This window comes from Zea mays, chromosome 8 (genome assembly GCF_902167145.1).
Source record: "Zea mays cultivar B73 chromosome 8, Zm-B73-REFERENCE-NAM-5.0, whole genome shotgun sequence".
NCBI lineage: Eukaryota > Viridiplantae > Streptophyta > Magnoliopsida > Poales > Poaceae > Zea > Zea mays.
Genome location: NC_050103.1, coordinates 17,607,987 through 17,618,488, shown reverse-complemented (window position 1 = coordinate 17,618,488; position 10,502 = coordinate 17,607,987). Strand labels below are relative to the sequence as shown.

Sequence of the window (10,502 nt, the reverse complement as noted above, 5' to 3'; positions counted from 1 at the left end):
GGACACTCCATAGTAGAAGACTGGATTTCAACATAGTTTCTGTTTGAGGTGCATCAATGTATCGTGGACGGTCCGCCGGAAGAGCTTGGACAATTCACGCCTAGATGAATAATCTACGTCATTCTAGATAGTCGACTTAGAAATGATATGGATAGATTTATGCACATGTGAAACAACCAACTAGATAAACTAGTTAGTTCATAAAGTTATGATGGTCATCGAGCACCAAAATCAAATTAGAGAAAATGGTAAAGGTCATTTCCCTTTCACCTCCTTTGCAAAAGCTACTGTAAGAACTCATTCTTCACGGAGGTAACCTTCTCACTATAACCCCCCAAAAAAATCTACCCTCAACCTAAGCTCAATATCCGGTTCTTGTCCAAACAAGTTCTTATAAAAATATACGGCATGCTCAAGCATGAATTTATCGTCCTCTAACCAACCTTATATATCAGGTCCTTCTAAACTTGTTATTCTCCTTTTCCTATCCATTTGATTAGCAACGGTCTGGAAAATAGGCAGTATTACTGTCAGCATTCTTAATATTCTTATCTCTCGATCTTTGTTTAGCTTAAATCTCCTGTATCCTCCAAATAGCTTCCATGCATATCGGCAACAACGTCTTTCATTCTACTCCTTCTCTAACAGGTTCAAACCCAATTTGTCCTGCTTCATATCTAAAATGCCATAATCCTTGTGGAGCTTATGTTTTTGCTTTCTAATCTCAGCATTAATGTTAAGAGCCCAGCCTTTCACCCTTTTTCCTCACTAACCTAGCTAATTTTAAACTGACGGACATCTAGAGGGTGAGTAAAAGCACAAGAGGTGCTCCAAAGCTTGGTCACTAGTTGTCTGAAACCAGGTTGCTCAAGCCACCATTTCTCGAAATCCAAGTTTAGAATCAAAGGAACATGGTCACTGCCAGCTCTAGTGTTATCTCTGTGACAAAACCTAATAAAAAGATAATTTTGCCCTGAGGCTGTTGTACAGAAGAAAATATTATAAACAGCAGCCCGAATTGGCTGCTCTTGATTGTCTGTCCAAGTGAAAGATCTCGTTGGGTTCTTGATCAACTTTTGAAAGATAGCAGCCCACAAAAACCAAGGTAAATGAGGCGGGGAGACAAAGCCAATGTGACCATGCCATGCATGAAGCTCGGAGACACTTGCTTCGACCGGTAATGGCAAGAGTACCTCGGACAAAAGCCATTTTCTGTATGGAGTTTGTGTGTACTACCGACCAGTGGTTGGAGTGGAGAGCGAGAAATTCGGGGACAGTGGCAGTAGCAGGCTACCATATGGGGGGGGGGGGGGGGGGAGGTCCCCTGCTCTGATTGTGCTGAACATTCTATGTCGTGGACAGCTGCACCACAGCACCAGTTTCCTCTTTGCACACAAAAGGGTCTTCCTGTTGTTGGCATTCAGTATTAGTAGGCTTCACAAAAGGTACCGGTTTTTCAGGCGGCTACACATCGAAAAAGATGAGAGCGATGTTTCACTATCATTCAGATCGCAGGCCAGCCGCTGCCGCGTCCCTTTCCGTCCAGGCAACTTCGCCCCCGTTTGTTTCAGCTTCTCGCAGCTTCTGGCCACCAAAATCTACTGTGGACTGTCAAACGCTCAGCTTTTTAGCCAGCTTCTATAAAATTTGTTGGGACAAAAACCATTTAAAATTAACATAAACACATAATCGGTTGAGTCGTCCGTCACTTTCTTGAACCTGAGCCCTATGAACAACTTTATCTTTCTTCACACATAATCGTAATGATATTCAGATTCTCCCCACAGCCAGATTCTCCTCACAGCCAGATTTTCAGAAAAACTGGTCAGAAAAAAAACTGAACCAAACAGGCCCTTCGGCTCTGGCACCATGCATGTGTACGTACAGGTACAGCATCATTCTGCCGGTCTACAATTTCAACAGGAGCGGCTTTGGCTACCATACCATGCATGTGTGGGCAGGACCGCAGGACAGCAGGGAGGAAGGAAGATGAGGTCGGCTTGCATTGCCTCTTCCCCCGTCCCAGCTGTCCTCTCATGGCCATGCCAATTGCCAGGGAACATTCACCTGAACCAGGCCAGCAACCGGATCCCTTTTCGACTAGGCCGACGAAACACACAACACGGCCGGGACGGGACATGTCGCGTGCGGAATGATTGGCGACAAAATCATATCAGGTTACGGATGCAATTGGTCATTGGGTAACATGCACTGTTCTACAGCTATGCGTACGTATGGTACAATGGGAATTATTGCTTTGCTTAGATCCATTCATTCACTCATCCATGTCATGGTGGCGCGCCCTTCGTCCTCCTCCCTACCCCACATCCTCTGGTCCTGTGGTCCACATGACCATGCACTGTGACGAGCGGCGGCCCGTCTGCACGCCGACGGTTCATAGGCTCTCGACAGCGTCCAGCCAATGTTACCTACCATGTCTGAGCCAAGCTTAGGGGTGGCGCCACCGTCGCCGTCGGTCTCGGTCCTCCTCCTCTTCTGAGTTAGTCCTCCGGCGGGCGACGCTAGCTGTTACATTGAGTACGCCAGCGAGCTGGACGCGGACGGCGACGGCCGCGGGAGGGCCGTGGGTTTGGCGGGCGAGGAGGCAGCGGCCCACCTGGCCGAGTCCAGCGGCGGCGGCCTCGACCCGCTGACCTTCCGCGCCTCGGCGGAGCCGTCGTCGCTCCGGAGGCCGCGCAGCAGCGCCGCCGCGTCCTTCATCGTCGGCCGGTCCTCGGGCCGCGCGCTGGCGCAGAGCAGCGCGATCCCGAGCGCCTGCAGCATCTCCTGCACCTGCGCGTCCGCCCGGCCCTGCAGCCGCTGGTCGACCACGTCCGCGGGGTCGCGCTTCTGGTGGAGGTGCTCGCGCACCCACTGCACCACGCTCCGGCCCTCCCCGAACGCCGCCTCCACCGGCCGCCGCCCCGTGATGGCCTCCAGCAGCACCACCCCGAAGCTGTACACGTCGCTCTTCGTCGTGATCTTGGTCATGCACCCGTACTCTGCGCGCGCGAGAGCCCAGGACCACCGAATAATCAATCACAACCGTTCGTTCATCAGCTTCTTGTGAGTTTGTAACGAACGACCGGCCGGCCGGCCGGGATTGCACGTAATGTGCAGTGTTTACGATATATACGGGAAGAATAAAGAACTTTTACCGGGAGCGATGTACCCGTACGAGCCGGCGAACGGCGGGGGCGACGAGTTGGCGCCGTCCTCGGCGACCCTGGCGAGGCCGAAGTCGGCAAGGCACGCCTCGTACCGCTCGCCGAGGAGGATGTTGTCGGCCTTGACGTCGCGGTGGAGGATCGCCGGCACGCAGTCGTGGTGCAGGTACGCGAGGCCCTCGGCCACGCCGACGGCGATCGAGAGCCGCACCTCCCACTCCACCACCGCGGCGCCGGCCGACCCGCCGCCGGCGCTGTGCAGCAGGCCGCCGAGGGTGCCGTTCGGGAGGTAGTCGTAGAAGAGGAGGCGCGTCCGCCGGTTGGCCGCCCACCCGAGGAGCCGGACGATGTTGCGGTGGCGCACCCGGGGCAGCACGCCCACCTCGCACGCGAACGCCTCGGCGGACGCCTCGTCGCACGACCGGAACCTCTTCACGGCGATGGCCGCGCCCGTGGACGGCACGCTCGCGCGGTACACCGACCCGGACCAGCCCTGCCCGATGACGTTCGCCGGCGTCAGGCTGCGCGCCACGTCGCCCACGGTGATGTCCAGTTTCTGGTACAGCGTCACGTCCCACGGCGGCAGCATGTCGGCGTCCTTGCCGTCCGCGTCGGAGCGCGCGCCGCCGAACACCGACGAGCGTCCGCGGCGGCCGACGAGGAGGAACGCCGCGGCGGCGAGGAGGGCGACGAGCGCGGACACCAGCACCGCGGTGGCCACGCGGGCGGCGCGCCGCGCCGCGCGCTCGCGCTCGCTTGCGTCGCCGGGGCACCGCGAGAGGCACAGGCCTGGGTTGCCCTCCACGTCGCTCGCCGGCAGCTTCGCGAAGAACGCCGTCGCGGGCGCGCGGCCGGTGAAGCCGTTGAAGGAGATGTTGAGGGCCACAAGGTTCTGGAGCGCGGTCAGGGGCTGGAGGTCACCGGAGAGCTGGTTGTGCGACACGTCGAGCACGCCGAGCCGAACGAGGCCGCCGAACTCCTTCGGTATAGCGCCCGACAAACCGTTGCAGCTCAGGTTGAGAGCGATCTCCAGCCCCGGAATCTTGCCGATGCTCGCCGGTATCCCGCCGGACAGCGTGTTGCCGCCGAGGTCCAGGAGCTGGAGCCGTGAGCACGAGCCGATCTCTGGAGGTATCTGGCCCGTGAGCCTGTTCCCGCCAAGGACGAGCTTCGTGAGCGAACTGAGCTTGCCGATGTCCGGCGGGATCGCGCCGCCGATGGAATTGTACGACAGGTCCAGGTACTGCAGCGAGAGCATGTCGTGGAACAGCCTCGGAGGCAGGACGCCGGCGATGGCATTGCCGTGGAGGTCGACGAACGTGAGGTTCCGGCACCCGGCGATCTCCGCGGGGATGGCGCCTGACAACCTGTTCGAGCTCAGGTCAAAGAAGCTGAGGTTGCCAAGTCTACCGACCTCGGGAGGAATCGCGCCGGCGAGGTGGTTGCCGCTCGCGCGGAACCGGACGAGGGACGTGCAGTTGCCGATCTCCGGCGGTATCTCGCCCGAGAGGGCGTTGTCGATGAGCAGCAGCTTGGAGAGCCGCGGCAGCCGGAACAGGGAGCGCGGGATGGGCCCGGTGAGCGCGTTCTGCGACAGGTCGAGCGACTCGAGGCTCGCGCAGCCGCCGATCTCCGGCGGGATGCTCCCCGTGAGCTGGTTGGCCCAGAGGTAGAGCATGCGCAGCGCCGTGAGCTTGCCGATGCCGGCGGGGATGGCGCCGGATATCTGGTTGTTGTCGAGCTCGAGGTCGGTGAGGTTGGCGCAGCGCGCGAGCTCGGCCGGGACCGGGCCGGACACCTTGTTCCCGCTGAGCTGCAGCTCCTGCAGCGACGTCAGGTTCCCGAGCGACGCCGGGATGTGGCCGGTGAGCCCGTTCATGGACAGGTCCAGGACGGCGAGCCCCGCGCACGCCCCGAGCTCCGGCGGTATGACGCCGACGAGGCTGTTCTGCCACAGCAGCAGGGTCTTGAGGTTGCTGAGCCTGCCGAGCTGCGGCGGGATCGACCCGGACAGCGCGTTCTCGTACAGGTAGACGTTGACCAGGCTTGTGCATTGGCCGAGCTCGGGAGGTATCGGGCCGGAGAGCATCGCGGTGTAGATGGCGATGGTGTCGAGGCTCTTGAGCTGGCCCAGGGTCGCCGGGAGCGGGCCGGAGATGCTGGTCTCGGCGAGGCCGAGCATGGTGAGGTTGGAGCAGCTGCCGATCTCCGGTGGGAGCGCGCCCTGGAGGTTCTTGTTGCCGCCGGCGCGGAGCACCTCGAGGCTGGCCATCTGGCCGATGGACGCCGGGATGGGGCCCTCGAGCTGGTTGTCGTAGACGACGAGCTCCCGCAGCGCCGTGAGGTTGCCGATGGCGTCCGGGATGGCGCCCTCGAGGCGGTTGGAGTTGACGTAGAGGCTCTCGAGCCTGCTCCCCGGGCGGCAGAGGGCGGCCGGGATCGGCCCCGTGAGCGCATTGCTGCTGAGGTCGAGGTGCGCCAGCGCCGGCAGGTCCCCGAGCTGCGGCGGGATGGGGCCCGTGAGGTTGGCGCCCGTGAGCACGAGGCGCGCCAGCGTGGCGCCGACGGCGGAGGAGTGCAGGTCGGCGGGGACGCCGCCGTGCAGGCCGACGAACTGCAGGCTGAGCTCCGTGACCCGGCCCGCCGCGTTGCAGGACACGCCCGTCCACCGGCACGGCGACGCGTCGGAGTCCCTCCAGTCCCCCAGCGCCTCCTCCGCGCCGCCCCGCAGCGTGCGCTTCCAGGCCAGCAGCGCCGCGCCCTGCGCGTCCACGGCCAGCGCGCTGCCCATGCACGCCAGGACAAGCGCGCACCACAGCAGCAGCGGCGCCGCCGCCGCCGCGCACGCGCTCCTCCACCTCCCGTTCATCACGTCAGGAGGCATCCTCCTCTGCAGCTCAGCTTACGAAACCACAGCCTGCCAGGTCGGCAGGCAGCCGACAGCGTTTGACACTGTACTTGAGAGATACTACACTTCACTCCCAGAGCATATCCACCCAGGCAGGCGACCAAACTACGACGATGAAGCCGATGAGGAGGATGAGGTGAGGCGGTGCTGTAGGATCAGCTGCAGCTGGTGTCACTTGCAAATCTGTGTCGTTGCTTGTGCCGGAAGCAGCAGCGCAGCGCAAAGAAAGTGGCTCTGCGGCTTTGCTTTGCTTTGCTTGCAAAGCCAGGGAGTAGGTGGATTGGTGGCGAGGTTTAAGCGAAGCCTCACTGACAAGACAACAGGTTTTAGCGGAGGGAGAAGAAGAGGCAGAGGCACGCCACTGCCACGGCCATGCGCCACAACGTGGATGCAGTGCAGCTGTTATACGCCGATGAGCAGGAGAGAGGGAAAGGTGGAGCAGGAAAGCAGCGAGAAACGGCAGATTAGGTGGCAGCAAGCTGGTTCCGGTTCAAGTTCAGACATTGCAAAGTACCAGGACAGGAGGAGAGGGAGAAGAAGAGAGAGAGAGAGAGAGAGAGAGAGAGAGAGAGAGAGAGCGGGTGGTGTGGGTAGCAGTGGCTGGCACTCATGTGTGTCTGCGGAATCTCCGGATCCGAGGCCACCGGTTGGGTCAGGCACTCAGGCAGGCCGGCCGTCAGGACTCAGGACGCTCCGCACCGCACCCCGGTCTCATCCCTATGCTTGTTTATTGCACTGTCATTCTGTCAAGTAGCAACGCTACTTTATTACAGTATTATGTACCTGTGCTGACTGGTGATACAACAGCGCTTGGTTTTAATTCTACTGATTTTTACAGTTGTTACAGTGTTTTTTCTACTGATTTGTACCTGTCCTGAGATGGGGAAGAGAAGTGAGACTTAGGGGTGTTTGGTTACACCCCGCTAAAATTTAGCCTCTGTCCCATCAAATGTTTGAACCTCCGTTCCGGGTATTAAATGTAGTCGGATTATAAAACTAATTTGTCAGCCGAAGATTAAAAGACGAGACGAATCTAGTCCAGTTGGTTGGGTCTATATTTCATACTCCTATTTAAAAGTCAAACGCTTGATGTGACCCGGGCTAAACTTTAGCAGGAGCAACCAAACACCCCTTTAGTTTGGCACTCAAAGAAAAGATGGTGAATCACATCCACTAAAGGTCGTCTGAAGCTGTTGCATCGCATCGCGTCGGTCAGGTTTCAGTTGAGGCAGGCAGCTCCGCCGTCATGAAAAGGCTGTGTGAAGTGAAGCCGCTGCGGCTGCATGGATGATGATGCTACAGCCTACGCAGCGTTCTGTGTAACCCTTCCTGGCTTCCTGCCGAGGAAAACAAAGAATCGGGCGGACGGGCAGCGCAAAGACTTTTTCACCACGCACGCCGCGCTGCCTGCCGCGGCATCTGCGTGCGGTGAGCATGGCAAGCGCATCATGCCATGCGACAGCGATGGCGGGGGGCAGTGGGCAAAGAATATCTTGGGAACGTAACGGCTCGCCTACAATAACAGTGGCCACCAACACGTGGCATGTAACTTCTCCCTCCGTTTTCCTACAGTTTCTAGCCCGTTTTTGTTTATTTTTTACTTCGACAGGGGGCATGTTTAAATCACTAGGACTAGCTACTAGTTACGGAGTCCGTAATGGCTATCTCAAATAGCTAGCTGATGTAGAGCTCAAGGAATAATAAAATTAATAACTTATCTTACTACTAGTATATGGTCCACACGTAATACACTCAGTTTTCTGGAATACGTGAAATCTCTTATATATTTGCTCGTCATTCGTCACTAGCTATTCTCGTCTTCTCCATATTTTCTATCCATGTAGGAAATAGAGTGAATCTAGCTAGTAGCTAACAATTGGAACGCCCTTAGAGCTAAAAAAACACTTGGAATTTATCTGGAGTTAGCTAGGTAACTAGTTGATTATAGCTAGCTAAAGACTGATAAAAAAATATCTTCTGTTTGAATGAGGTACAGATTATGATTTTAGTTAACTTTAGCTAGTTAACAATTACTCCTCCTAATACTGAATAGGTCCTAAACCTTCTAATGAACTGTTTTTATGGTCCAAGATAACTTATAATCTAGAACGTAAGGATAGTAAACAACTCTTCATTTCCCTCACTCAGTACGTATGCTCACTTCCAAAAAAAACCACTTATAATTACTACAATAACCTTTTGTCCAAACCACCTGTGGCGTGAACTTGTGATTGTTACAGGCACTACAGGGATGGCAAGCAACCGAAGCAAGAATCTGGATGGTTGAAATTAGCCGAAAGGTGAAAAGTGGGGGTAAAGAAAACAAAGTAAAAAGGGGGCAGATCACAGCTGGAGTACTCGCTACTGGGTGAAGCGGTGGTAACACAACTGTTAGATTATAAGTTCCGTCGCGCATTAACAGACTAATTAACAATCACAGCACTTTCTTACTGTTAGATCTCTGCCCCGCCTGCTCCCGCTCTGCAGAGGTTAAACAAAAGGATGCATCAGATCCACGCCGCCCATTGATGGACGGAGGGCGGCACATGCCCTCGCGCCGCTAGATGGGATCTACTGCTGCTGCTGTTACCGCAACCACCTAGCACTAGAGGTAATAAACTAATAATGCCATCACCCCGGCCTTTCTTGTAATTCGTGCTGATGGAGAGGTAGTGGCAGCGGTTAAAAAAAAAGAGAGAGTCTCTGGCGATGTACCACTGAAAACTTTGCAGGCTCAGAGATCTAGATCTACCTCCTCCAGTCCAGTCCTCCTCCTCCTCGCCCCTCCCAAATTCACATCGGCAAAAGAGCAGTCCTGGTTTAACCAGGACACTGCACCTCTAATCCCGTGGAAGACGGTAATTCCAATGAGTAGAACTTGCAGAGGATTTACATCGGAACTAGGGTTTCTATCTGGGACAGGCAACAATGGTAGTACTACTCCTGTCCTGCGTTGCATTGAAGTACAGGGGGCACAGACTGATGCGATGCACAGGTCCAGATAACTTTTATACTGTAAAACCATATTGGTATTACCCCACCAGTAAATCTAAGTTACCTCAACCACCTTGTTATTCAATTTTTAATAGTAAGATGACTATATATTTTTGATGGACGCTCAAACATACGAACAACAAACCATTTACGATATTCGTCAACCACACTTTACCTTTACCCTATTTTTAAAAGAGTATTTGGTATCCTAAATAAGTTCAGTTTTTTTAAAAAAAAATGTTAGCTGCAAAGTTTTATAACTTTTGAGGATCTACAGTTTTAGTTTCGATAGTTTCTTCATTCATTCACGATTGTTAATAAAGTTTCGAGTTTCAAATATAAGAAACCCAAACGTATTTTTTTGGGAGCTTAAATATAGTTTCAAATGAAAAGGCAGCCAGCTACAAAGGCATAGATCTTTTTAAGTGGCACAACTTTAATCAAACCGTTTTCTTCATCAAAGACCATTCAAAAAAAATTCATTTGTAAATTATTTGCAGTGGCGTGAGGTGAAGAAAACCATTTATAGTGAAGTTTTTTTTATAAAAAAAAAATCATCAGTAAAAATCATGTGTTTGCAGACTAATGCTTCTCTTGAAATACGCCAGTAAAAATCTGATGTGTACTAGTACCTAGTATGCATACGAAGGCTGTTAGTGTAAGGCTGTAAGCACATGATTTCTAATGATATGGTAGATTTTTTAAAAAATAAAAATAAAAAGCGTCAACAAAGACGCATTTACACTAACGGTTTATAGCTGTGTTGAGCAATGATACATCGCGGCATGCAATGCAGGGATGGGCTCAAAGCTGACCTGACCACAGGGGTGTGATGAAAAGGTGGTCAGTTTTTTTTTTACGTGGACGACGGAAAGGAAATGGAGAAAGAAAGCAGGAGACATAGCAGTAGAGTAGCATAGATGGTTAATGATCTTCTAGTGTCACGATAAATTAGTTAACTACTATCTCCGTTTCTTTTTATTAGTCGCTGGATAGTGTAAAATTGCACTATCCAGCGACTAATAAAAAGAAACGGAGGGAGTACTAATAAGGCACACCTAATGATTCACCCATGCACGGTACTAGCTGTCAAAGTTTTCACTGCGTTGTTATGATCCAGATCTACCAGGCTGTATGTATCACGCTGCTAGCTCTTGCCTGCCACTAGTTAGTCTACCTCTGCTTTTCTTCTGCATATAGTACACATGCGCATTTTTTTGACCGAATGCTAGGATTTTTGAAGTTTTATTTGGCATGCATCATGCAGCTGAAGCATCACTGGCCGCCGCATGCAGCCGTAAATAAGTCAGAGCTGTGATTAATTGAGCGCATTTTTAAAACAAGTTGAACTGCAGGCGGCGCTGATGCTATCTCTGATGAACGGGATCGTCGCGATACGATCTTGATTTCTCCTTAATTAGAAAAAAATGTAC

General features: G+C 53.7%; 1 protein-coding gene across 1 annotated transcript; it reads right to left on the bottom strand.

Moving 5' to 3' along the window:
• Positions 1 to 2,156: 2,156 nt before the first annotated feature.
• Positions 2,157 to 6,872, bottom strand: LOC103634865 (LRR receptor-like serine/threonine-protein kinase). Its single transcript, XM_008657448.4, has 2 exons — positions 3,159 to 6,872; positions 2,157 to 3,002 (listed from the first exon to the last, which is right to left on the bottom strand). Exons 1-2 carry the CDS (start codon positions 6,049 to 6,051, stop codon positions 2,530 to 2,532), a joined length of 3,366 nt encoding a protein of 1,121 aa, XP_008655670.3. The 5' UTR covers positions 6,052 to 6,872; the 3' UTR covers positions 2,157 to 2,529.
• Between the last annotated feature and the right edge of the window lie 3,630 nt (positions 6,873 to 10,502).